This window comes from Moschus berezovskii, chromosome 1 (genome assembly GCF_049115385.1).
Source record: "Moschus berezovskii isolate FMDL1 chromosome 1, NW_MosBer_1.0, whole genome shotgun sequence".
NCBI classification, from domain to species: Eukaryota; Metazoa; Chordata; class Mammalia; order Artiodactyla; family Moschidae; genus Moschus; species Moschus berezovskii.
The window spans coordinates 2,790,324-2,817,475 of NC_142460.1; the positions used below are offsets into that span (position 1 = coordinate 2,790,324).

The 27,152-nt window shown below is 55.3% G+C and overlaps 1 protein-coding gene across 1 annotated transcript in view; it reads right to left on the bottom strand.

Annotated features, from left to right (window-relative positions):
• Positions 1 to 809: 809 nt before the first annotated feature.
• The window catches only part of ITGB2 (integrin subunit beta 2), a 30,042-nt gene continuing 3,699 nt past the window's right edge, over positions 810 to 27,152 (bottom strand). The window contains exons 2-16 of the mRNA XM_055415215.2: positions 18,293 to 18,353; positions 17,868 to 17,956; positions 13,118 to 13,298; positions 11,962 to 12,132; positions 11,547 to 11,788; positions 10,526 to 10,681; positions 9,439 to 9,534; positions 7,569 to 7,658; positions 6,736 to 6,876; positions 4,426 to 4,613; positions 4,090 to 4,334; positions 3,728 to 3,947; positions 3,342 to 3,544; positions 1,458 to 1,624; positions 810 to 1,283 (exon numbers count right to left, since the gene is read on the bottom strand). Coding sequence (XP_055271190.1) covers positions 1,221 to 1,283; positions 1,458 to 1,624; positions 3,342 to 3,544; positions 3,728 to 3,947; positions 4,090 to 4,334; positions 4,426 to 4,613; positions 6,736 to 6,876; positions 7,569 to 7,658; positions 9,439 to 9,534; positions 10,526 to 10,681; positions 11,547 to 11,788; positions 11,962 to 12,132; positions 13,118 to 13,298; positions 17,868 to 17,956; positions 18,293 to 18,350 — 2,310 coding nt within the window. The 5' untranslated portion in view covers positions 18,351 to 18,353 and the 3' untranslated portion in view covers positions 810 to 1,220. The remainder of the gene's footprint in view (positions 1,284 to 1,457; positions 1,625 to 3,341; positions 3,545 to 3,727; positions 3,948 to 4,089; positions 4,335 to 4,425; positions 4,614 to 6,735; positions 6,877 to 7,568; positions 7,659 to 9,438; positions 9,535 to 10,525; positions 10,682 to 11,546; positions 11,789 to 11,961; positions 12,133 to 13,117; positions 13,299 to 17,867; positions 17,957 to 18,292; positions 18,354 to 27,152) is intronic.

The following is a 27,152-nucleotide window of genomic DNA, read 5'->3' on the forward strand; positions in this document are numbered from 1 at the left end:
TGAAGAGAGTCAGCACCAGTGGGGTTTCAGAGGATGTTTTTGGTTTTGTTTCATTTTTGGCTGTGCTGGGTCGTTGTTGCTGCCTAAGGGCTTTCTCTGGTTGCCCTGAGCAGGGGCTACTCTGTATCTTCGATGCACCCGCTTCTCTTATTGCAGAGCACAGGCTCTAGGGTGCACGGGCTCAGCTGCCCTTCGGCATGTGGAATCTTCCTGGAGCGGGGAAGGAACCCGTGTCCCTTGCACTGGCAGGCGGACTCCCAACTCCGTGACCAGAGAGGTCCCAGAGAATATTAGCTTACGAGAGTACGGCCCTTTCCTTGGGGATCCAAGGACTGCCCCGTCCTCATGGGCTCTCACTGGCCACACCTGGACCCTGACCAAACCAAGCCTACAGAGACTGGCAGATACACGCAGGTCTTGGTGATCACAGTGGGGCCCTCCTCCTGCTGTCATCACACGTCGGGTCAACATGACCTCCAGGGCACTCTAGAAAACAGCCCACGAGAAACACACTCAAACTCTGTCCCATCATTAGCCGAGAGCAGGTGTAGGCAGCGGAGAGGGCGACAGATGCCCACTTTCCCATCTTGCCTCGGCCCCACAGCTCCCCACTCAGGCCCCCCGGGGGGGCTGCTCCTTCTCAAAGCTGCTTGTGAGGGGGACCCAGGCAGGGACAGAGAGAGGCTTGCATGGGTAACAGGTGAGGAAGGAGAAAAAGAGAAGCCCATGCCCTGGCCCAGAGGCTGGCCTCAGAGTGCAGTGGCAGAGGAGCAGAGCCTGGCTCCCATGAAAGCTTCTGCACAGGAAGATTTTATTGATTTTTTTTTATTGATTGGGGGCAGTATAACCAAGGGAATGTAATTTCATACCCTGAGAAGTTCACACATAAATAATTCTTCATCAGACTGCTGTGCTAATTTTTACAAAGGACCTGTGTGTAACCATACAAAATATAGGCAATTCCTTCTCTGACTTGCTATCAAAAGTCATTCACATCAGAAGGGGGAGGCTGGCCCTTACCATGAGCCCATAGGATCATCTGGCCATGCCCATCATTCTGGGGCAGGAGAAGCAGTGCATTTTTGGTTAACAGTGAAGTTGTCAAGCATCATCAGCCACGTCCACTAGCCAGTGGGGTCACGGTCAGCCTCTGCAGGGGACGTGGAGAGGGCATGGTCCCATCTGGGTGGTGCAGAAGGCCTTGTCTCCATCAGGCACCCCTAACTCTCGGCAAACTTAGGGTTCATAACTGTTGTGGTGGCACTCTTGAAAAGAGGGTTATCCTGGTGAGAAAAGCAAACATGGCTTGTCAGCACAGGGAGGAAGGTGCTGGGCTCTGGGCCACTGGGGATGGACGAGGTTCAGGGGTGGGAGTGGGGCAGGTGCACACTCCCGTGGGGACGCCTTGGCTTGGAGGGTAGGAGGTGGGCCTTCGCAGGGACCCCGAGGCCACTCACATTGTTCCACTGGGACTTGAGCTTCTCCTTTTCGAAGCGATGGTACTCCCGGAGGTCGCTCAGGTGTGTCAGGGCCTTCCAGATGACCAGCAGGAGGATGCCGACGAGCACAACTCCCCCCACGGTGCCCCCCACGATGGCAGCAATGTTGGGGCCCTTCACACACTCTAAGGCACAAATGGGGTGTCAAGCCTGCCCCGGCTCCCAGGCCCCAGGTTTTAGCCCAGCCTGTGCATGGTGTCGAGGTCCCACTGCCAGATCTCTGTGGCAGGTAGAGGGCAAACCAGCCCCGGCCCCGGCCCCCAGCCCAGGAGAGCCCAGAGTTGAGCACAAGGCCAGGCCCCATCGTTCCCAATGAAGTCAAAAGGGCCCTTGTTTACAGAGAAGGAATCGGGGGCCCAGGTTGCCAGTAACCAGGGCCAGACTCTGGCCTCCCACCCAGACCACACTGTATCAGAGTTTAGGGGGGACTCTCCTCATGCAGGCATTCCCAGGGAGACTCACAGCAGCAGCCTTGGGAATGGGAGGCGGGGTCAGAGTGCCCAAGGGGGCTGCACCCAGCCTCCTGCTGAGCTCAGGTGGGGGTCTCTGGACCCCTGTCCACCCTGGCTACGGACAAAGACACAGCACTCAATGCAAGCCCCTCCCTGTCTGCCTGGCTGAGGGCACCAGAGTCTATGGTGCTCCCTCGTCCATCACCCTGGTCTTTCCAGGGAGCCTCATGCCCTTAGAGACTGAACACTTTAGCCACAGCTGCCCCAAACCAGACCTGACGGCACACCTGCTCTGAAAACCCAGGGAGAGCCATCCACCCCAGCAGGCTGGGGCTCTGCAGCCCTGGGGATACACGTGGGACTGGGCCCCACATGCCTTCCTGGGGGTCCTTTCCTGGGGAGGGGGAGCGGGAGCAGGTCCCAGTCTTGCAAGAACCCGGGTGGACAGCTGTCGCAGATCTGCTGCGGTCACCCTGGAGGCTGGCCTGGAAGCCCATGCCCCATACCCTTAGCCTCTCTAAGTGGGAAGGACGGGGTACTCAGATCTGGTGTCCAGATGGCTGTGGGTGCTGCTGCTCCAGCCTTTACACCCATCCCCTCAGGGATCTGTTGTTCTAAGTCCCTCCATCTCAAAATGTCATCATCACTCAATGTACCTCCTTGAAACTGACCTACCCTCTGCCCCTACTCATCACCTGTCCCTTCTGATCCTCCCCAGAGCTGCGTTCCAGAGCAGGCTCTGTCCACGCTGCCCCCAGGACCCCAGCGCAGCCCTGCTCAGTGCCCGGACCGGGCAGTAGCCCTTCCCAGGTGTGTGTCCGGCTTGTGAAAGCCGTGTGCTCCTCTGAAAGCTGCTGGCAGCCTCCTTTTATGTCTGGGAAGAGACCTAAGGCTCCCCTGGACTCTCAGCGCTCCAGTAAGTGCCCAGCCCAGCACCCCTGACCTTCTCCAACTATCTGCAACTCTCCTCCTTAGAGATACCTTCTGACCTCTGACCTCAGAGACAGGCCCCGCTGGAGTCTTTGCCCCCTCAGAACCTGCTCATATGTCCCCAGCCTGTGTCATGGGGGGACCTATGAAGACTGCGCTGGTCTCTGGGTCCTGGGCAGAGCTGGGTGACTGGTGGGTAGTGGGCATCTGGGGAAGAGAGCAGCAGCTCTGCGGGCCCCTCCAGGGCAGGGGCTGGACTTGGGTCTGGAGATCACCACGGTCCCCTACGTCCGGCTGTCAGGACCTGCTCTCCAGACGCGCTCAGCTTGGGGCAGCGCTACTGTGGTGGGGGCGGGGTATGGTGGGGGTGCGGCGGGGGCGGGCTGAGACACGCTGGGCCGGGACCTGGGAAGGGGCGGAGCGGCGGGGACCCTTCCTGACCCCCACCCCCCAGGCTCACCAAGCATGTCGTCCACGTGCACGTCGTATCTGTCCCGCCCGTCGCGCTGCACCAGGGTGTAGGTCATCCAGCAGCCCTCGGAGTCGCGCTCCTTGCACTTGCGGCCGGGCACCGGGCTGGACAGCAGCTTCGTCTGCCCGCACGCTGCGCTGCAGTTCTTGGCGAAGGGGCCCTTGTCGAACTTCAGGCACTCGGTGCAGGGGCTGCGGGGAGCCGGGGCGCGAGCGCGGGCGGGGTTGGGAGGAGTGGCCGCCGGGAGCGGCGGGTCTGTGCAGGGCTTTCTGGGGAGGGCGGGCCGCCCGCGCCCCCGCCCCGCGCCCGGGGCCGGGCAGCGGTTCTCCCCACCCGCAAGGAGGTGCGAGCCCGGCGGGACGGCGGACACTCACGCGAAGCCGGCGCAGGGCACGGGGCAGCCCGGGCACTCGCTGCACAGGGGCGGCTGGTAGCCGGGGTCGCACTGGCACACGTTGCAGCGGCACCGGCCGCGGCCGCTGCACTCGACGCCGTCCAGGTTGAGGCAGCCCTGAGTGGACTTGAGGCACTGGCACGCCGAGCCCTCGTACTGGTCGTTGCACCTGCAGGTGCCGCAGAAGCAGAGCCCCCTCTCTGGAAGACAGCGCGGCCGCGGACTCAGCCCCGCCCCAGCCCCGCCCCAACACCCCTTCCCCGCCCTGGAAGACGAGGCCGCCTGGACTCAGGCCCTCCCAAGCCCCACCCTGGCCGAAGCCCCCGGCCCCCCAGCACTCACTGTCGCCCCCGCAGACTTGGCCGTCGTAGCGTTCGCAGTTGACGTTGTCGCACTCGCAGAACTGGCCGTAGATCTTCTTGTTGGGCACGTCGCTCGTGTGGCACACGCACTGCCCGCAGATGCAGTCCCCCAGCCCCGAGCAGATGATGGAGCTGTTGTCCTTGCGGCAGCTGCCCTCCAGCTCCTGGCTGCTCCGGCCCTGCGTCTGGCACTCGCAGTTCTTCCCGATGTAGCCGGCGTCGCACCTGCGGGAACGCGGGGTCGGAGCTCTCGCGAGCTCACCCAGCTTCCTGGCGCCTGCGCCTGCGCCGGGGGCGGGGCGGGGCGGGGCCTCACCTGCAGACGCCGCACTCCATCGAGCCTCTGCCCCCGCAGACGCTGCGGTCCCTGCTCGCGTCCCGGCACTGGCACTCGCACTGGGGCAGGACCCGCACGGTCACCGTGTCCGTGAAGCCCAGCGCCCGGATGGTGAAGGACTGCTCCTGGATGCACTCGATGGCTGTGACCTTCACCTGGAAGGTGATCTGTCACGGGAAAGTAGAGCTCAGGTGAGCGCGGGACCCCGGGGTCATGACCCTGCTCTGATCCCCTCTGGGCAGCATGGAACAAGGGCACAGCCTAGAAAGGTGAGGGCCACCACCCTCTGCTACCAGGCTGGCAGGGTGCTGCCTCTGCTGGGCCAGGGAGGGAGTGGATCGAGGTGGGAGAGGGGAAGGACAGGGACATGCGAGGTGGCTCCAGGGCTCGGGAAGGGAGATGAGGGAGAAGAAGATAAGAGCTGGAAACTCAGAGGTGCTGGAACATGCACCCCCACCCAGCTCCCCCCACCCACCATCCTCAGTTGGCCTGGACTTGCGCGGAGGTGTCTTTCAGTTCAGTTCAGTCGCTCAGTCGTGTCCAACTCTCCGTGACCCCATGAATCACAGCACGCCAGGCCTCCCTGTCCATCACCAACTCCCGGAATTCACTCAAACTCATGTCCACAGAGTCGGTGATGCCATCCAGCCATCTCATTCTCTGTCGTCCCCTTTTCCTCCCGCCCCCAACCTTGCCCAGCATCAGAGTCTTTTCCAGTGAGTCAAAACTCGTCGCATGAGGTGGCCAAAGTATTGGAGTTTCAGCTTTAGCATCAGTCCTTCCAATGAACACCCAGGATTGATCTCCTTTAGAATGGACTGGTTGGATCTCCTTGCAGTCCAAGGGACTCTCAAGAGTCTTCTCCAACACCACAGTTCAAAAGCATCAATTCTTCGGCGATCAGCTTTCTTCACAGTCTAACTCTCACATCCATACATGACCACGGGAAAAACCATAGCCTTGACTAGACGGACCTTTGTTGGCAAAGTGATGTCTCTGCTTTTTAATATACTATCAAGGTTGGTCATAACTTTCCTTCCAAAGAGTAAGCGTCTTTTAATTTCATGGTTGCAATCAGCATCTGAAGTGATTTTGGAGCCCCCCAAAATAAAGTCTGACACTGTTTCCACTGTTTTTCCATCTATTTCCCATGAAGTGATGGGACCAGATGCCATGATCTTTGTTAGAATTCTTTTAATCACACATCTCTTAAAGGGATTTTAAAGTGACTTCGTATTAAATATTGATGTATACTTTCTCCAGGTATTTTGTCCTGAAGCCCGGAGGCTAAGATGTCAGAATACCACAGGAAGTCCTAGGTTCTGCCTCTGAGGGTGTATCTTGAGCCTGAATGCCCCCAGAAGAACTGAGCCGGGAGCACAGAGGCCCCCCCACCCACACTGCTCTGCTGCTCAGCCCGCAGGGAGCTTCAGGGAGCACCGGCTCAGCCTCACTGCCAGTCAGCAAAAGTGAGTCTCCACCCAGTACATGAAGACAGAGGGGAAACATCAGGGAGGAATCAGGCAGGCAACACTGAGTGCGTTCGGGTATGGATCCCCCAACAGGAGAGGCAGAGATTTCAGTCAAAGTTACAAGCACTTAGTAAATCACATATTTGAAATAATTTCAATGTCATTCAGAAATAAAGGCAAGTATTTTGCTGAATATTAATTCACAGCTGGTGAAAGGAAATGTTTGATCATTCCTGGTCATGACAAATTTAAACTATTAGAGAAATAACTCACTGCCTGCTTGTAATCATCTGTGTGGCCCCTGCTTTAATGTCTGTCAAAAAACAAGAATACAGGGACTTCCCTGGTGGCCCAGGGGTTGAGAATCTGCCTTCCAATGCAGGGGACTTGGGTTCCATCCCAGGTTGGGGAACTAAGATCCCACATGCCAAGGGGCAACTAAGCCCGCTCACCACAACTGGAGAGCCCACATGCCACAACGAAGACCTGACACAGTCAAATAAATAAATTCGTAACAATAATAACTATAAACAAAACCACAAAAATCAGGAAAATCAAAGCAGATGCCCGGAGGGGAAGGAATGCCCTTTTCAGGAGTGTGGTGCTATGCCCAGCATCTACCGCCAGAGGCGCTGCAGTCCTCGAAGTCAGGGATTTGTCCCCATCAGGCCACAGCGTTTGTGGATTTTAAAGGGAAGGAACTGCACCGGAGGTGGACAGGCCCAACCTCTAGCTGATCCCCGGTAGGCCGTTGACCAGGGCGCACTCTCTTGCTGTCCCAGGGGAGCCCCTTCCAGAGGCTGGGAGGGAGCCTCACCGGGACGTTGATCTGGACGCCATCGCAGTCCCCTCTGGGCTGGTCCACCTGCGACACCCCGTTACTGCAGAAGGAGTCATAGGTGACTTTCAGGGTGTCAGGGAGGGTGTTGTGATCCAGGAAGACTCTGGAGGACAGTTTCTGTGGGGAGACAGTGGCGCCATCAGACTCATCTTCCCGGCCGTGGCTGGCATGCCTCTCACCCCCACCCCCCCATGCATCCATGGAGAGCTCTGTGGGTGCCAGGTTACCCATGTCATGCCCCCCAAGATAGGCCAGTGGAGGGTACGGACGTGGAGACGGGCCCCAGCCCCATGAGAAGAGGAGCTCATCTGTCCACTCACCACTGAAACCCCAGTGCCTGGCACAGGGCAGGAGCTGGAAAAACTGTGTAAGTGGACGAGAGAGAGTGAGACAGACAGAGAGAGACCCAGAGTAGACGTGGAGGGCTGAGACAGCCCCTCCCGGACAGTGTCTGGAGTTTGGGAGGGCCTGCTGGGGCTTAGGGCTCCAACAGGGCAGGAGCAGCAGATGGGGCTCCCCCACGGGGCTCCGACTTCACCCAGCGCCACCAGCGCTTCCTGGTATTCCCAGCGAGCTGTGCCCGTGAGGCCCTCAGGCCCTGAGGCTGTAAGAGGGCTTGGCGCTCATGTTCCAGCAAAGTGCAGGAGGGCCTGGGGTGGCACCTACCACGCCATTAACCAGGGAGGACATTGCTGCCCAGGGGAGGTGCCTGAGGGTGGCCCAGACAAGGCTGGGGCCCTCCACCCCAGACCACCCTCCTGTTGACCTGCGGTGGGGACCCTGTCTTTGCTGACTGCCTGGGGACTCACATTGTAGGCACTCTTGATAAGCTGCACCACGTTCCTGGAATCTTCAGACAGCTCCCCGACTGCAGACTTGGGGATGATCTCTGTCAGCTTCTGTCAGGGCAGAACACAGGTGGTCATGGCCAGAACCGTGGGGCTGAAGACGCCTCAGTGTCCACCCGGTTCTGTTACACCCCTGAGGGTTTCCTTCTGGCTGGTGAGATGGTCCAGATAACCCCCCACTCAACTTCTCACTGTGCTCATGGTCAGGGTTGTGTGGGCAGACATTTACTTGGTATAAATACTTCCCCCTGGTTATTTCGAGCTGGTCACTGAGGGCAGAGCCAGGAAGACGTGCCACAGCTAGGGGCCCACCCCACCTTGCAGATGTGACAGGCACAAACAAACCAAGGGCACAGGTCATCGTAAAATGTGGCGTAAAGTCAGGAAGTGACATGTACCGAGCACGTGAATGAGCTGACATAATTTCAACAATGGCTGCGTTGAACAACAGCATGCTGGTTGACTCTGGCAGGCAGGGCACACCCAGTCCAGGTACACCTCTGCGTAGGCAGGCCGGAGTACCAGGTCGTGCAGGCAAGCCTGGGGCCAGCCTTCAGGACTTTTTGTGCCCTCTGCCCCTGCCTCCCCCCAGCTTAGCTTATATTTCACAGGAAATCGCACCATCACTTTGTCTTGCAGAGCAGAGGGCTGGGCCATGTCCCTGCCCCCAACCCTGCTGTGATGCCCTGGAATGGAGTCCAGTGCCCTCCGTTTGGGGCTCAGAAGGACCATCACAGCCTGGCCACCCACCTTGGGCCTCCATCACCGAGTGGGTGGTGCTCTGAGCTCAGGACCCTGCTGAGGCTTGGGAAGTCCTCCCAGCCACCTGCTTTCCACTCAGAGCAGAAACGTGTGCTGAGGAGGGTCCCACGTAAACTGTCCACACAGACCCTGGGCCTCCTAGAACCCCCCGGGAGCCCCAGGAATGGGGGTCAGGAAGCTGAGGCTCAGCGAGGCCCGACTGCCCAGGGCCTTGCCCTTGCCGTCGGAAAGCAGGGTCCGGGGTCCGTGTATTCCATCTCCAGCTCCTGCCCTCTCACCACACTGCCTTCTGGGACACGACTCCTACTCCTTAAAGCAAAGCGCTGGGACTCATACTGCCACTCGGTGAGGAGAGACTGCCGAGTCCGCTAATACGGTCGGGGACACAGCAACTGGAGGTCCTGACCTGCCGGTGCTCAGGCAACTTGTGTGGGCTGCAGTCTCTCAGCTGCACCCAGCCATCAGCCCTGCACTGTCCCTGTGGTTTGGCCAGCTCCCACCACCTGCCCCTGGCCACTTGTCCCTCCTCCCTCGGCGTCCCCTGCATCCTGTGCCTGAGGTGGGGCCCCGAATGCTGACGGTGGATGTGGCTGGTCCCACCGTCGGGCCTGCAAGTGTCCCACACAGGCACAGCAGGTCACAGGCAAGAGGAAGGAGCCTTAGGGGAGGAGAGGGGCCAGGAGGCGGGCCCAGCCCATCACAGCCAGAGATGCTGCCATGCTGAGCCCAGCAGACGAAAACACAAAACAGCAAGTAAAATAGCCCTCCAGTGACGGGCAGAGGGGGGAAGTGCTGATGCGCAAATGTACGTGGACACAAAACAAGGAACTTTTCCTGATGTGAAGAATGGGACCTGCAGACTCAAAGGGTTTGCTGTGTTATAGCAAAACCATGATCACTGAGCAACAAGGACCTGTCAGCTCCTCCGCCACAGTGCTCACTGCCTGGGGCTGCCCACATGGCCTCGGCCAGCACACCCAGCACGGAAGCAGCACTCAGCCTGCTCACCCCAGATTTTGTCACTCTTCAGCTGCAACACCTTGTCCTGCCATTGCTCAAGCCCACTTACCTCGTACGTTTTCACCATCTTCTTGGTTACTGCAAAGATGGGCTGGATGTTGCTTTCTGCCAGTTTGTGTGCCAGCTGGCCCACCGATGGGTAGTCCTAGAGAGGAGACCCCCGGTCAGATGGCCCTGAGGCTGGGGACAAGCCATCCAGGCCACCCGTCAGCTCCTGCATGCAGAAGTGACTGCCCAAAGTGCAGAGACTCCGCCCTGCTTGTGCTGTGATGGGGCTGTTTCCAGTGATCTTTGCAAACACGGTAGAGAATGGGATAAGGAGGGACAGACTAGGATTAGGAGGGAAACAGACAACACTGAAATACAGTCAAGAAAATTTTAAAAGTTGTGTTGTGCTTCTTGATCAATGCACCAAAACAGAAGTCCAGTGGCAAGTAACCGCTCACAGACCCTCAGCGTGGAGATGAGTGAGCAGCACTTTGCTGTGTCTGAGCTGTAGGGCACTGGGAAAACCCCCCGGGAAACACTGGGACCAAGATCAGAGACGCTGCCCCCAAGCATGCGCTTTGTCACTCGGTCGTGTCCAGCTCTGTGTGACCCCATAGACTGCAGCCCGCCAGGCTTCTCTGTCCATGGGATTCTCCAGGCAAGAATACCAGAGTGGGTTGCCATTTCCTCCTCAGGGGATCTTCCCAACCCAAGGATCGAACCCGTGTCTCCTGCCTTGCAGTAATTCTTCATCCACTGAGCCAGTGGGGAGCAGCACAGTGGCACCTATTTTCATAGCCGTTTCATGTACGATTCCAGACAGAAGCTCACAGGAACCTCAGATATCACGTTCATCCTGTCCCAGTCAGCAGGTCCCTGAGAGCTGCCACCACCACCTCCCGCCTCAAGTCTGCAGGCTGCAGGTGGAGGGCCCCACGGGTCCCATCTCTGAAATCCTCTGCAGCTCTAGGGATTACAATGCCAGCCAACCAGGGAATTCTGCCCTCTCGGTGCCATCAAAGCACTTCCCTGGGAGCAAGGGCCTCTTCCCACCCCTCTGGACCCCAGGCTGGGAGTGAGCCTGCATCCCTGCTCCCCTGGGACAGACCCACGCCCTCCCGCCTCCCACCCCAGGACACTGCACTCACAAATTCGTTGCTGCTTTTGTACAGGTTGTCTTCCAGGTGGCAGCGGCCGTCATTGGGGGTGAGGATGGCACCCAGCTTTCCATCGCCCGCAAAGTGGAAGCCATCGTCCGTGGCAAACACCAGCAGCCTGGTGACATTGCGCCAGCCGATTTCCTCCTGACAAGGAGATGGTGGGGGTGATCTGCCTCGGTTTCCCCAGCGGGGCCCCCACAGACTGCAGGAGCCGAGGTTGAGCTTGCTGTGGGGGGTCTCGTGTGCCCCCAATGCCTGGGTTTTCTAGGGAGCACGGGGACCAGAGAAGGTCCCAGCTGCTTGACTCAGGGTCCCATGTCTGCTGGAGATTCCAGCGCCCAGGGGAACCCGAGAAGTGTCTGCAGGGTGACAGTCTCCCTGATGCCTGGGCGGGTGTGGGATGCCGAGGGGATAGGAATGCCTGTTCACATCTGAACACCGCATCCTCTGTGCCCAGTCAGCTCAGACCTAGGAGCACCTCCTAAGGAGATGCTCCCGAAGAAGAAAAAATATTTAGAACTGTTTATCCCAGTGGAAAAGCACTGCCAACACAGAGGAAAGCGGCCATGGACACTGGGATGAGGGGGTGATGGAGGCAGAGCACGTCAGCAGCACGCGCCATGAACCATGATAATCACACAGACATGAACGTGTGGGTCTATGAGGCAGGGCGGTGTGCCCAGGGACCAGAGCACCTGGAGGGTTGGGATCCCATCTGTGAAGGCGACAGGACTGCGTGGCTAAACGGGATCGATGCGCTGTAACACTGACGTCACAGATACAGCGGCGGGACAGGACCACGTGCAGAGGGGTCAGCAGCGGCCAGGGGGTGGCCGGCACTGATACCGAAACCACTTAACCATGGGTGAGCCTGGCCAGGACACCCTTATTCTCTGAGGGGCTCTGGAATTAGGGGGACTACCAGGGTCGGGCGGCAAAGGGGTCTTGATTTCCAGGGTCGTGTCCTTATATTTGGGCTTCAGAAAGTTTGCTCAGGATGGAACCTCACCGGGCACGCGGCCACCTGCATCATGGCGTCCAGCCCACCCTCAGGTGCGTCCAGGTTCCCCGAGATCAGCTGCTTCCCGACTTCTGTCTCAAACTGTTTGGAGTTGTCGGTGAGCTTCAACACGTGCCTGAAGGCGAACGGGGGCTGGCACTCCTTCTCCTTGTTGGGGCAGGGGTTCCGCAGCTTCTCTGGGTGTGTGTTGACGAAGGGGAGCACCGTCTTGTCCACAAAGGACCCGAAACCTGGTGGACAGTGGGGGGCTGTGAGCCTTGACATCCTTACCTCTTACCAGAGTGGGGTAGGAAGGCCCGGCATGTGGGGAGGGGCCTGGAGCCCTGCCCTTGGGATACAGGGGTGCAGAGGTGCCTGGGACCGGGGCTTGGGGGTTCAGGGGAAGATGAAGTAGCTGCCTTACCGATGCGGCCCGACTCAGTGATGTCGTTGAGGGCCCGGAGCAGGTCACCCCCCAGCTTCTTGACGTTGACGAGGTCGTCCACCATGGAGTAGGAGAGGTCCATCAGGTAGTACAGGTCGATTGGGTAGCCCTTGGCCCTCTTGAAGGTCACGTTGAATGCAGCTGCCTGACCTGCCAGGATTCGGGAGAGAGTCAACCCTGACTCCTGGTCTAGGGGTTGGGGGTTTCGGGGCACTGATGCCTCTGCAGGTCTCAGAACCCTCAGGACTCCCCCATTCTCGGAGGCTGGTGGATAAGATGCAGGACGCCTATTCAGATCCCGATTTCAGGTAAAGCGCAGGTTCCGACATAAGAGGGCCATCTGGATACAAGATGTACTGGATATGAGAAGGTACAAGAAGTGCTCATTGTTTATCCAGCACTGTTGAGATTCAGTTCCACCTGGATCTCTCTGGGTCTCCCCAGCAAGGCCTTCTCTACCACCAGCTGCTAAGCAAACCTGCCCGTGCCCAAAAGGGCTCCCTGGCCATCCTGGGGACACCTCCCCCTTCCTCAGTCATAGCTGCCCTGGTTTCTGCTCCTCGTTGTCTTAATCACTGCCTGCACTTGTAATGACTTCTTTCCTTGTCAATACAAATAGCCTGTGTCCCCAGCTCTCAGGTAGGTGCCTGGCACACAGCTGGTGCTCGACAAAGACATGACAATCAAGTCCCCTCTGCCAGCCTGCCTTCCAGCATCAGCTCTCCCGTGTGGCTGCCCCAGCCCTGCCCAGGCCCATCTGCCATAACACCCTACTGCTCCACCATGGCACCTTCCTGAAGGGTGTTTCTTGGAGTGCTAACAGGGAGCTGTGTCCTAAACCTGGGTCTGTGGTCAAGTCAGGTGGGCAACACTGATTCAAAGGTTTACTTGGGTTCCTAGGTTACAGGCCTTATCAGAGCCTTCACTCAGCCAAAAATACCTCATCGTCTGAGGGAGGGATACAGGAGTGTTTTCCAGATGGTTTATTCTCCCTTTTTTTAGGATGCAGAACTCAGCGCCAAAAGCGAGACTAGGCACCAGCTGCAGACGGGGCATTAGGGATATCCTCCTGGGGTAGGGACACATGGATACACACACCATAAGGGCCAGCCCACCCCCAGCCAGCCAAGCCTACCTGGTCTCAGGTAGAGTGTCACTTCCTGTGGGGACAGCTGCTTCTGTCTGCCCGCCTGGCTTTCCCGGGTCTCAGCGAGGCTCTTGGGTTCCATGATGTCATCAGCTGCGCAGCCCTTTGACAGCAGCTGCGCCCGTGTGTCACAGCGAGTGGAGTCGGGCTCCCCTTGCCCTGTGAAGTTCTGGGGGAGGCAGAGGTCAGGGGAAACACAGAGAAAATATGGGCGCCCACACTGTGGGTGTCGTGCCAGGCTGACCCCCTCATCTGCCCTGCTATTCAGGAAGAGGTCCCTGGAGGGGGTGGGGAGGGGGTGGGGGCTGGGCAGCCTCTTCACAAGGCTCGGGGTCCCAGGAAAGTCTGGCTCCAACTTGCTTCTCCCCACAGCCTCCAGCAGTGGAAGTGGTTCAGGGCCAGCATCTCAGCTCCAGGTGGACCTGTGGGTACCCTCCATGGCCCATCGAGCATCTGGTCCAGGTTTTCAACCCCTTCCTCAGCAATGCCTTGCTGGCAGGGAGTGGCTCTCTCCTGGGGGAACGTGGGTGCCCCTCTTGGCCCATGAGTTAACACCCGGGCACCCCAGGAATAGAGGCCTGGGCTCTGGGCCAAGCAGATGAGAAGGAAAAGGCGGGGGGAGCGTGGGGGTGCTGGGTCCAGGGCACTTTCTTCATGACCGCTCTGCCCCCATGGATGTCTCTGCAGCTGGGAGAGCCAAGGGGCAGCATTGGTGGGTCCGGCTTCCTCCCACAGAGGAAGACTAGGGGATAACAACCAGATGGGAGGCCTGATAGGAGGCACTCAACATGCTGGTAAATTTGGAAAACTCATCAGTGGCCACAGAACTGGAGAAGGTCAGTTATTATTCCAATCCCAAAAGGCAATGCCAATGACTGTTCAAACTACTGCATAATTGCACTCATCTCACACGCTAGCAAAGTAATGCTACAAATCCTCCAAGCCAAGTTTCAACAGTACATGAACTGAGAACTTCCAGATATTCAAGCTGGATTTAGAAAAGGCAAAGGAATCAGAGATCAAATTGTCAACATACCTTGGATCATAGAAAAAGCAAGAGAATTTCAGAAAAACATCTACTTTTGCTTCATTGACTACGGTAAAGCCTTTGACTGTATGGATCACAACAAACTGTGGAAAATTCTTAAAGAGATGGGAATACCAGGCCACCTTACCTGCCTCCTGAGAACTCTGTATGCAGGTCAAGAAGCAACAGCTAGAACCAGTCATGGAACAACAGACTGGTTGCAAACTGGGAAAGGAGTACATTAAGGCTGTATATTGTCACCCTGCTTATTTAACTTATATGCAGAGTACATCATGCAAAATGCCGGGCTGGATGAAGCACAAGCTGGAATCAAGATTGCCAGGAGAAATATCAGTAGCCTCAGATATGCAGATGACACCACCCTTATGGCAGAAAGTGAAGAAGAACTGAAGAGCCTCTTGATGAAAGTGAAAGAGGAGAGTGAAAAAGCTGGCTTAAAACTCAACATTCAGAAAACTAAGATCATGGCATCTTGTCCCATCACTTCATGGCAAATAGATGGAGAAACAATGGAAACAGTGACAAACTTTATTTTCTTGGGCTCCAAAATCACTGCAGGTGGTGATTACAGCCATGAAATGAAAAGACGCTTGCTCCTTGGAAGAAAAGCTATGACCAACCTAGACAGCATATTAAAAAGCAGAGACATTACTTTGCTGACAAAGTTGTGTGTAGTCAAAGCTATGGTTTTCCCAGTAGTCATGTATGGATGTGAGAGTTGGACCATCAAGAAGGCTGAGAGCTGAAGAATTTTTTTTTTTAAAGGGGCCATGGCGGGAGAGCGGAGCTCGCGGCTGGTTCGGCGGCTGCCCAGTGCGCCTCTCAGAGCTGAAGAATTGATGCTTTTGAATTATGGTGCTGGAGAAGACTCTTGAGAGTCCCTTGGACTGCAGGAAGATCAAACCAGTCAATCCTAAAGGAAATCAAGCCTGAATATTCATTGGAAGGACTGATGCTTAAGCTGAAGCTCCAATACTTTGGCTACCTGATGCAAAGAGCTGACTCATTGGAAAAGACACTGGTGCAGGGAAAGATTGAAGGCGGGAGGAGAAGCGGATGACAGAGGATGAGATGGTTGAATGGCATCACAGACTCAATGGACATGAGTTTGAGCAAACTCCAGGAGATAGCGAAGGACAGGGAAGCCTGTTGTGCTGCAGTCCATGGGGTCACAGAGTCAGACATGACCGAACTCCTGAACAACCAACAAGGAGGCCAGAGAGCTCAGAGGGCAGGGCCAGACTAAAGGGGCATGACCATTAGAGGGGTGGTGCTTTTCCAGATGCTTTTCCAGAGCTGCCTCTGTACTGCCTTCACTTTTGAAACCCTATTAATGCTTTAATTGCTGGGAGCCTGCAAGTGTGCTTAGTGGATCACTCGAGTCTGACTCTTTGCAACCCTATGGGCTAGCTCGCCAGGCTTCTCTGTCCATGGCATTCTCCAGGCAAGAATACTGGAGTGGGTTGCAATTTCCTCCTCCAGGGCATCTTCTTGATCCAGGGATAGAACCTGCATCTCTTGCATCTCCTGTGTTGGCAGGCAGATTCTTTACCACTGAGTCACCTGGGAAGCCCACTTTAAGTACTACGGAAATAAAATTAACAGGAATGGGGAGGGAAGAAATCCCTAAAATGGAATCTGCTCAGAAGCAGTTTAACCTAACTGCATTTCAGATGCAAACGAGAAGCTCACGGGAGGGATTTTGCAAGCTGGACTGTGACTGCCTGCCAACAACAGAAGAGCAGGCAGACCACACCCGTCTCCTCTGGCAGCGCTGTGGGTAGCAACTCTGTAACCACTTTCCCAGAGTCAAAGGAAAAGGAAATGGGGAAATGTACTATGGATGTTGGGAGCCTGCCTTCTCATGAAGGGAACCAGGAACCCTCTGGTGGTGGCCAGGCAAGTGCCAAGGGGCCAGGAGCGCCTGCTGATCCCAGAGAGCTCAGGAAGTGATGCTGGGGTGTGCTAGTAGAGCACAGGGCTAGCCCCAGGGCTCCCATGGCCAAATGGGGAACAATTTGACCTTCAAAATGACAAAGTGAAAGTGATACCTTATAAGCTACAGAGTAACATAAACATCTATGGGTCCATACCAATGAGAAAGAGAGAGGGAGACTGCAGGAAGGAAATATTCCCCTTACATTAGGAGCCATTGGATAGAGTCATGAACAGGAATGTCACCATTCTGCCACCATCCCAGTGATAACTGATTCAGTCTCCCATCAACCGATGGACGCTAGAGTGAGTGGGTGTAGGGTTCAAGGGAAGCAGAGTGCTTCCTGGCTTCAGAGTATCTCCGCACAAATTTCTTACTAATTGCAAAGGGGAAATACTGACATCACGGTGGAGAGTCTTTCAGACGTTTCCCTCAGCTGAGTGGTCTAGGCTGTCATCGCCCGTGCTAGGACAGAATGACAGCAGGAGCCCTGCATGGGGTTCCTGCTGAAAGTCTCACCCTGGGCTGTGTCAGAGGAAATGCCAGACAAACCCACACAAGGGACATTCTGCACAACTGCTATTCTGAACTCTTGAGAAATGTCAAAGATGTGAAAGACAAAGAAATCTGAGTAAAGTTCCAAGTTTGAGGAGATAAAGAGACATTCGAATGCAATGTGTGATCCTGGATTATAATATTGACCAGTGAGGCAGGGCGGGGGGATGAGAGCAAAGACATTATTGGAACAATTGGCAAACTTTGTACAAAGTGTGTAAGTTTGTCTTTTTTATTTATTATTTTGGCTGCACTGGGTCTTTGCTGGGCGTGGGCTTCCATAACTGTGGTGCACGGGCTTAGTTGCTCCACGGCCTATGGGATTTTTCCAGACCAGGGATTGAATCTGTGTCCCCTGCATTGGCGCATGGACTCTTAACCACTGGGCCACCAGGGAAGTCCCGAGGTGTGTAAATTTGATCAGACTAAAGTACTGTGTTAAATTTCCAGGCTTTAATAAATGCATTGTGGTTTTGTAAGTGAATACCTTGTTTTTGAGAGAGTCCCTGGAAACCTTAAGGGACAAAAGGGCTCATGTCTGCAACCTACTCTCAAACAATTGAGAAAAAGTAATAATGTGTGTGCATGCATGTGTTTCCAAACAGATCTGCAGTGTCTGAACCTCAGGGATCTCCGGGAGGAGGGAATGGTCAGGATCTCGGGGGTCCAAGGGAAGAGGTCCTCCCCAGGAGGAGGTGGAGCTCCCCTAATTCTGGCTGTCCTGGGCCTTTGACTTTTTCCCCAGAGGGTCTTGCAAATAAAACGTGAAGTAAGGAGAGCAGAGAGTTCAGGACCCAGTATGGAGCTTCCCCACTCCTCCCGGTTCTGGGAGCGGATGGCTAATGGTGAACGGCGGCTGCAGCAGCTCCGCCCACACGTATCTCTCCCTTGTCTGGCCCAGGGTTCTTGCCTCCAGGGCCCAGTGGACTGCACCTGGCCCGACCCAGCAGTTTCACTTAGACCTGCCTCTGCCAGGCTGCCTGGGGACATCACTGTGTCTGCCTGTCTGTCTGCCTCTCTGACAACGCTGCGTCCCTAGCCTGCTCCTGCCCCACTAGGAAGCAGAGTGACGGTGCTCCTGGGGGCCAGTAGTTTCAGAGGCAGAGAAGGGGCTTCAGCCCAGGAGGAGAGAAGAGGGGAAGGGTAGGCTAGGCGTGAGGGCCCTCAGGGTGGCTGACACCATTCAGCGAGGCTCTTACCAGTTTCTGGCACCAGGCACAGCCGGGGCCCGACTCGATGCAGTCCCGGCACGTGCTGACCTTGTACTTGGCGCACTCCTGGGACAGGACTGGGAGAGAGACACAGGCTGGTGAGCCGGCACTGGCCGACCCCCCTCTCCCAGAGACGGCGTGCCCTCCAAGGGCAGCGATGAGGGGCTGGAGCTGTGAATGGATGACCAAGCCCGCAGGCGGGGGTGGTGGAGAAGGAGGGCCAATGGAAGGACCAGGAAGCCGGGAGGAAACCAGGGCCCAAGGGATGCTGTCTTCAGGAGGGTGGGGCCCAAGTCAGCCCCAGGTAGAGAGGCAGAGGAGGGGCAGAGCAGGGCCCTTCCTAAGGCCCTGTCCAGGAGGGTGCGAGGGTGGGTCCCACTCTTCCCAGGAAGAGCTGCCCCTGTGGGACTCACCAGACTGGAGGGCGAGCAGGCCCGCTAGGAGCAGCAGCTGGGGGCGCTGGCGCAGCATGACCTGTGGAGGCAAGGGGCAGTGACACAGCCTCAGACCCCAGACTCTGGCCCTGGAGACACAGAGCTGGGAGGCCCCGTCCCTGCTGCCGAGGGGTGCCCAGCAGTGGGGTGGGGCCCACACGGGTCAGTCTCCCCGACCCCCTCACCCAGGCTGTGTGACCAGCAGGGGAGGAGGCCTGAGCTGGTCACGTGTGCTCCACTCTGCTGAGCCATCCAGACCTCCAAGGATGAGCAGGGAGTGGGCCTCCTGCCAGCGACACACAAGCACACACACACACACACACACACACCCCCCACACAGGTGTGCCTGAGGGGTGGCATGCTCTGGGTCAGGGCCCTGTGTGACCTTTGTGGCCCTGAGTCCTCAGCAAATTGAGCTGAGCTTGGAGCAGAGACTCGGTGCGCCTAGGCCTCCTGGCAGGCGGCAGAACCAAGATTTGGACAGAAGCGATCTCAGCTTCTGCAGCACCAGGGCTGAGCTGGCCGCCTGCTGGCCGCCTGCACCCAGGGCGAGGATGGGTGTGGCTGGGCAGGCCCTGCCCGCCCCCTCCTCCGTCTGCCTCTTGTTTACAGAAGAGCTGTGGTCTCCCAGAACTCCCCTGAGTCACAGACGCCTGGCTGGAGAACTAATGATCCAAAGGATGCGAATGTGTAGTGACAGCAGCAGTTGAGCCGGGAGAACAGGTAAGAATTTAAACAGTAATTCAGCCATGGGGGCAGTCACAGAAGCTTTAGTTTCTCCCTGAAGTACCTAGATAACAGTCTCTGAGACACATTTCCTAGGTTGTTTTACAGATGCTAAAATCCCCACCAAACAGAAGGAGCTGATTGAATGATGACCATGAACACGCAGCCCCGGACCGACTGGATCCTGCGGACTGACAATGTTAACCCCTGTGATCCTGCCCTATTACCTCATCATCAACCAATCAGAGAACTGCACACATCAACCAATCAGAGAACTGATCGCATACCCTGCTAAGCCCCCTCCCTCCTTTAGCCTTTAAAAACGCTTTGTCGAAATCTTCGAGGAACAATCTCTTTGCTGGGCCTTGCAGTAAACTTTTCACTGCTCCGAGGTGTTTCAGTTTGTTTGGCTTCACTGTGCATCGGACACATGCGCTTGGGCTGGTGGCCAGCACACAGTCCTGCAGGGCCATCACCTGCCTTACCTGAGGCCACCAGCTGTAGGCCACCACTATTGTGTTTTTCTTATTCCGCACCTGCTGTCCTTAAAAACCCAGCACCTGGAGTGAGGCATGGACCGGGAGTTGGGTCATCACTGACTGGTCCTGATGCTCCTGAGGCAAGATGGTGGGGGCGGGGTGGGAGGCTGGTATGCTGGTTCTGGCGCTGGGTCTTGGAGGTGAAGACAGCACCTTCAAACCCACTGCCTGCTGCGCAGGGCCCAGCCAGCCGGCTCTGCCCTCGGGGAGATGCCGCCCACCCCCTCCCTGGAAGTGCCCCAGGGTCCCAGGTCCGGCCCAAAGTGACAGACCTCCTCCGGCTCAGCTTCCAGGAGGGATGGCAGGGCTTCCTGGGCACGTGAACCCCCAGGTCTGAGAAACCTGTAGGGCTGCAGCCTTTTAATCTGATACCAAGAGAGCGGAGACGGTGCTGAGAAGCCAGCCAACCAGAGGCAGCAGACAGGAAGGGGGTGTGTTTTATCAGAAACCAAGATCAAACCAAGATGAACAGGCTCGCCCTGAATACCTTGCCCAGTACACTGCTGATGGTGTTGGCCAGCGCAGTGGCCTTGGGGTCCCAGATCTGGGCCCACAGAGGCTGCGGCCCAAGGTGTGCTTGTGTGGCAGGCCACACGGTCCCTGCTGTGGCTCCTGCTGTGGCCTGTGGGCCCTGGGTGCCCCTGGGGGTGAGTCGTGCCCTAGCCTCTGCCCTCGCATAACCTCTGCATGTGTACCAGGGGCTCTGGGTGGAGGAGGACCGCAGGGCGCCCCTGGGAAGTCCCAGTCCTTTTGAGTTCCACCCAGCCTCACCCTGCTGTCTTTTTGGAGGTGACCTTGCTCCCTGGTCCCTGCCAAGATTACAATCAGGAGCCAGAAGTGTCAAAATGGAACCATGGATCCTTCCTGTTCAGGTCAAAAGCAGAACTCATGCCCTCTCTGGCTTCCAGGGTCACAGAGTGGAGCTGGGAAGAAGGTTTTGGCTCACTGCACACCCACCCATTTGTGAAAGCCCGGAGTTGCCCCAGAGTTCTTCCGGTCCCTTCATGTTCCGCAGCCAGGTGGCCTGGGGGCCCGTGTGTGCCCATGACCTCAGCTGACCAGGGCACGGCCAGATCTGGCAGCCTCAAGAGAGCACTCCACATCTGAGCCAGAAGTGACTCCAAGTAGAGGAGGGGAACCCCCCACCCCAAGTGCCCCAACCATGCATGTGGCCTGGTAGGGGGGCTATAACCTCAGCTCACCACGCTTGCTCCTGTGGCCACAGACAGAACCCCAAAGGGTCAACAGCTGGCAGGTAACCCCATCCTGGCCTGGGGAAGCTAAAGCCCCTCAGCACCAGCACTGTAGACACTGTGCTGCTCACAGCTGGAGCCTCTCCCCACGGGGGGATGGTGGGGGGCGGGGAGAGGGGTGGGGAGCCGATCACAGCTGGAGTGGTGCCCCTGGAGCCCCTGCCACCTGGAGGGAAGGGAGTGCACCTCGGTTAGGCAAGACAACCCACAGGCCGCAGGTCCTGACCTTGACCGCAGGAAGCTAGTGGAGGGGGGAGGGTCTGTCCCCACAAGTGTCATCTCTACTCGCTTCCTTACTCAAGCATTGGGACAGCCATTGCCAACAGCTCCACCCTGACCCCAGTGCCCACAGCCCCTCAGGGACAGGACACTTGGACACACGGCAGCTCTGGGAGCTGAAGGCGGCCAGCCGGGAGCAGGCAGAGGCAGGGCGTGCAGCCAGCCCTGCTCTCAGCTGCAGGCAGAGGTCACAGCACCCACACCCCGCAGCCAGGACTGGCTATCAGAGCCTTCATGCCTGAAACCGGCATCGCGGGGCTTTGCAGACCAAGGCCCCTCTGGGTGCCGACGGCTCAGGTTAGTGTCAGTCCGGGTCCCCCAGTGACACACTCTGCCTCAGCTCTCTGTGTGCCTGGAGGGGCTCGCGGGCCTGGACCAGCTTGAAGAGCCCTCATGTACTTGGGGCGCTGACTCGGCTAGGACAACTGGCCCAAGAGCAAGGAGGAGGGCGCTCCAGCCGGCTACCCGAGCCCAGATGTGCGGTGCCTCCCTGATGCACTCTTCTCAGATCAAAGGGCAGCCCAGCACCAGAACTCAAGGTGCAAAACCCCAAGTCCAGGCAGGTTCAGAAACCCAAGGCCACCCCCACCCCACCGCCACCCCCCAACCCACTGCCACCGGCAAGGATATTGCATCAGAGTCACCCTTGAGCTTGACCCTGCCCAGCAGGGGGTCACTGGTGCAACTGAGTGTGACCACAGGAAGTGGTTCATCCGGAGACCCCGGGTGCCCTGAGGATCACCCTTCATAGTGGGCAGAGCGCTGAGCTTCAGGGACCGAGACTCAGGAGAAAAACGGAATCAATTCCTTTCAAACCCCACACACGCCACAACACCCCACAGTTCACATTTGGTAAAATATTAGAAAAAGAGGAAACATCAACAAAGGAAGAAAAGTTTGAGCAAGAGGCAGTGGGAGGCCCACATCCGAGGCAGGGCGGGCTGATGTCAGATCAGCTTCCTGTCAAAGACAAAGGCTCTGCCAAAGTGCAGACCCCTAGACGAGGCCCCTCTGACTGCCATCAGAGCCTGCCCTTGACCAAGGTCAGGCCATAAACCCAGAGGCATGGCTAGTAAGTGACGAGGAACAGAAGGGCCCTGGGGAGAAGGTTACAAGAGGAGAAGGCAGGGTCCAGAATTCATCCTGGGAGGTGAGGATTCAAGCCTCTTTCATGTAGAAAAAGTGTCTACATCAACCTTTAAACAGGTATCAACCTTTTAAACCAAAAAGACAAAGTTAAGATGTAGTTGTGTCTGCTTTGTGTAAAGACAAGAAAGAATTGGACAGAAGCTGATTGCAACAGAGGCTGGAACCCCCACCCCCACTCCAGGATATAGAGTTTCAGACAGACCAGGAAAGAGGAGACCGAGGAGGAAACAACCCACCTATTCTCTGAACCCACACATTCTCAGGCCCATGAAAATCCACCACACACGTTCACCACTGCTCAGTTCACTGGCCGTGGCAGAAATTTTAAGGGCCATATTTTCTGGCCAGATGGAAAAAAAAATTGATGCCCCCGACACGCTTGCTAATTGGAACCTTTAAGGCACTCTGCTCAATATTGCTTAAGTCCAAGAGGAAATCAAGTTTAATGTTTACAGGCACGTCAGAAAGGAGAGAGCACAGTGTTTGCTGATCAACACGGTGAAAACCTCTGTCCCTGCAGAGACAGAAGCCCAGGGGCCTAGGTGGCTCTGTGCTGGATGAAAAGGAGTGATGACCCACACACCTGCAGGACAGAGAGCTCAAGGTGAGAGAAAGAGCCAAGGGCTCAGGAAGTAAGGTGAGGGAGGCGGGAAAGAGACGATAGAAGAAGCTGGAGAGTCTGAAAACAAACACAGAAGCTAACACTGATAAATACATCGAAACCCATTTCTTTGGAAAAAGCAATCCAGTAGGTCATCTGGAAGAGACTGTGTGTGGCAGTTGCCAGGGAGCTTACAAAGGGAAGGGGCACAGTGGCTGCCAGCTGGGCAGTGGCTTCTGAAACGCATCTAGAAGCTTTGGGACAGTCAGTGCCGCCCTGGCCCTCAGACCAGTGGCCAGGAGAGAGAAGTGAGCGGCAGGATTCTGGCCTTGGGAGGTGCAGGGCAGAGCACGTTCCTGGGGAGACGCGCCCCCTTCACATCACGGGCCAGGTCAACCCAGGGGCAGGAAATGAAGCGATTAAAGGAATGAGAGACTGTATTTCAGAGTAAGGATGCTGAGCATAAAGACTAAGGGAGAAGCTGTTAGAAAGATGGACTCCAAGGTGAAAACCCTAATTTGAAAAGACACATCCCAGTTGTTTATTGCAGTGCTGTTTACAGTAGCCAGGACATGGAAGCGACCTAAATGTCCATCAATAGAGGAATGGATAAAGAAGACTTGGGACATACAGACGATGGAATGTTACTCAGCCAGGAGAAAATATTGCCTGGAGAACCCTCAGTAATCTCAGATATGCAGATGATACCACCCTTATGGCAGAAAGCGAAAAGGAACTAAAGAGCCTCTTGATGAAGGTGAAAGAGGAGAGTAAAAAAGCTGGCTTTAAAAAACATTAAAAAAACTAAGATCATGGTATCCAGTCCCATCACTTCATGGCGTATAGATGGGGAAACAATAGAAACAGTGACAGACTTTATTTACTTGGGCTCCAAAATCACTGCAGATGGTGACTGCAGCCATGAAATTAAAAGACACTTTCTCCTTGGAAGAAAAGCTATGACCAACCTAGACAGCATATTAAAAAGCAGAGACATTACTTTGCCAACAAATGGTCAAAGCTATGGTTTTTCCAGTATTCATGTATGCATGTGAGAGTAGGACCATCAAGAAGGCTGAGAGCTGAAGAATTGATGTTTTTGAGCTGTGGTGCTGGAGAAGACTCTTGAGAGTCCCTTGGACTGCAAGAAGATCAAAACAGTCAATCAAAGGAAAATCAAGCCTGAATATTCATTGGAAGGACTGATGCTGAAGTTGAAGCTACAATACTTTGGGCATCTAACGCGAATAATTGACTCATTAGAAAAGACCCTGAAGCTGAGAAAGATAGAAGGCAGGTGGGGAAGGGAAGGGAATGACAGAGGATGAGATGGTTGGATGGCGTCACTGACTCAATAAACATGAGTTTGAGCAAGCTCCGGGAGATGGTGAAGGACAGGGAAGCCTGTTGTGCTGCAGTCCATGGGGTCGCAAAGAGTCAGACCCAACTGAGTGACTGAACAACAGCATTACTCAGCTGTAAAAAGAATAATATAATGCCATTTGCAGAAATATGGATAGACCTAGAGATTGTCATTTGATTGAAGTAAGTCAAAAAGAGAAAGACATATGATAGGAAACCATATCATATTGCTTACATGTAGAATCTGAAAATTGGTACAAATGAATTAATTCACAAAACAGAAACATACTCACAGACATAGAAAACAAACTTCTGGTTACCAAAGAGGAGAGAGTGGGAAAGGATAAATTAGGAGTTTGGGATTAACATTGACACACTGCTATATTTAAAATAGATAACTAACAAGGACCTGCTGTAGAGCACAGGGAAGGGAACCATATTCAATGTCTGTAACAACCTCTAATGGGAAGGAGAAGGAAATGGCAACCCTCTCCAGTATTGTTGCCTGGAGAATCCCATGTACAGAGAAGCCTGGCAAGCTAAGGCCCATAGGATCACACAGGATTGGACACGACTGAAGCAGCTTAGCACACCTGCCCGCATGCATAATAGAAAAGAAACGGAAAAAGAAGGTATACATATATTAATATATATATACATATATATATAAATGAATCCATTTGCTGTGCATCTGAAACAGTGTAAATCAACTACACTTCAATAAATTAAATGAAAAAGAAGATTGATTCTAAAAACAAAGCTTGTAGATAAAAAATTGAGTAGGTGAAAACATTCAGTATTTGTCTCATGCAGAAGGTGAATGGTAATTTTTGTGTCTAAGGAAATCTCAGGAATGAAAGCAAAAAGGCAAATACCCCATAGAAAAGTCTCTTGTAAATAGAAAATTCAGAAGAGAAGACATGAAACTTGTTATCAAACATTTGAAAAGGCTGCTTGGGATGATAATCAGGTATTCTAATCAAAATACCCGGATTCCTGGTCTAGTTATCAAACTGGACACTGTTTTTAACAACTGTGATGCTCACGAGTGGAACCTACACAGCGTGAAAATGTGGTGAGTCCAGCTCAATTTTTCCGAGAAAATGTCGCTGTGTGAAAAAAAAGTAAGTAAAAAATAACCAAACTAGGCCCTGTTTCTGCTAGATGGTAGCATTGTGTTTTCAATTTTCTTCATTATCTCAGTTTGCATTTTTCAAATTTCTACAATAAACATATAAACTGATTTTTTTAAAAAAATTCATACATTTAAGAAAATTTCAATTCTGTGGTGGTCGATGCATTGCTTTAAAATGTCTCTGGATTCCCAAAGTGGTCAGTTTTTTTGTCCCCAGTGAAGACAGAGGGCAATCTTCAGCCCACAGACTGAGGGCAAGTGACTCTCTGCTGGGACACCTGCTCCCAACGCATTCACTCATTCTTGGAACAAGTGCTACCTGTCTGGTCTCTGGCACTGTTCTCAATTCTAGGATTTTGTCTTCTGCCAAGCCCTTGTGGTACGCCACACCCCTGTCCCTCCCCCAAACTCCCATCACCTTGAAACCCTCACCACTGCAAAGCCAACACACGGCCACATCCATGCTGTTTATCAAATGAATTGAGGACCTCCCTGGTGGTCCAGTGGCTAAGACTCTGCTCCCAATGCAGGGGGCCCGGGTTCAATCCCTGGTCAGGGAACTAGATCCCACATGCCACAACTAAGAGTTTGCTTGCCAACTAGAACTGGCACAGCAAAATAAAAATAAATATTAAAAAAAAAACGAATCGGTGGATTTTCATCACTAGGTATTCAACAAGGGCCTCCAGAACACGGTTGAATGGTTCCAACTCGCAACTAATGATAAGGCGTTTACTTTTTTGTCTTTTGTAACCATTGGAGAAGGCAATGGCAAGCCACTCCAGTACTCTTGCCTAGAAAATCCCATGGATGGAAGAGCCTGGTAGGCTGCAGTCCGTGGGGTCGCTAAGGGTCGGACACGACTGAGCGACTTCACTTCCACTTTTCACTTTCACACATTGGAGAAGGAAATGGCAACCCACTCCAGTGTTCTTGCCTGGAGAATCCCAGGGACGGGGGACCCTGGTGGGCTTCTGTCTATGGGGTCACACAGAGTCGGACATGACTGAAGTGATGCAGCAGCAGCAGCAACCATATACAAATAAACATGTTTACAAAGTAAAAAAATAGCCTGGTGGAAGCCCTGGTCCCGCTGGGCTGCCTTTCTGTGTGTCCCCGCCCTTGGAGCACTGGAAGAGGATGTGTGTCCCATGCTTGGGGAGGCCCCTCAGGCAGGAACCCTGGCCCCACTGAGGTCTCACGCTGCCCTCAGTCCCTGATTTTACTCCTCATCCAGCCAGGAAACACTTCAGCTACTCCTAGCTATAGCCCAGGGCACAACTCCCCTGGACGACCCTCCCCTGGAAGCTTCCAGAGTGGTGAAATCAGGCCGGGCGGGTGCGAAGTTCTCTGCATTGCAGACTGGCCAGATCTGAGCACCCAGGAATCTGACCCCACACTGTGGGCTCTGTGGTGACCCCTGGGCAGACGGTGGAGGCCGTGAAGGTCTGGGCCACAGCGACCCGACCACGGCAGATATGGCCAGTCTTCAGGGGGAGCCTCAGGCAACGGGCATGGTCCCTGCCTGGACAGCCACTCAGGACCCCAGGTCCCAGAGTACCAGGGCTGGGTGATGCCCACAGCAGCCTCCCTGTGGGCCTGGCTGCCACTGACACCTACAGCCTCAGCAGCTCCCTGGTGTGAGGAGGCCAGACCTGCTCCCCATTCCCAGAGGTGGGGGAACCAGACCTGCTCTCTTTCCTAGGGGTGTGGGGCCAGACCTGCTCCAATTCTCCCAGGAGTGGGGATGGTGGCTCTGAGGGTCCCTAAGTCCCACAGCCAGGACAGATGCCAG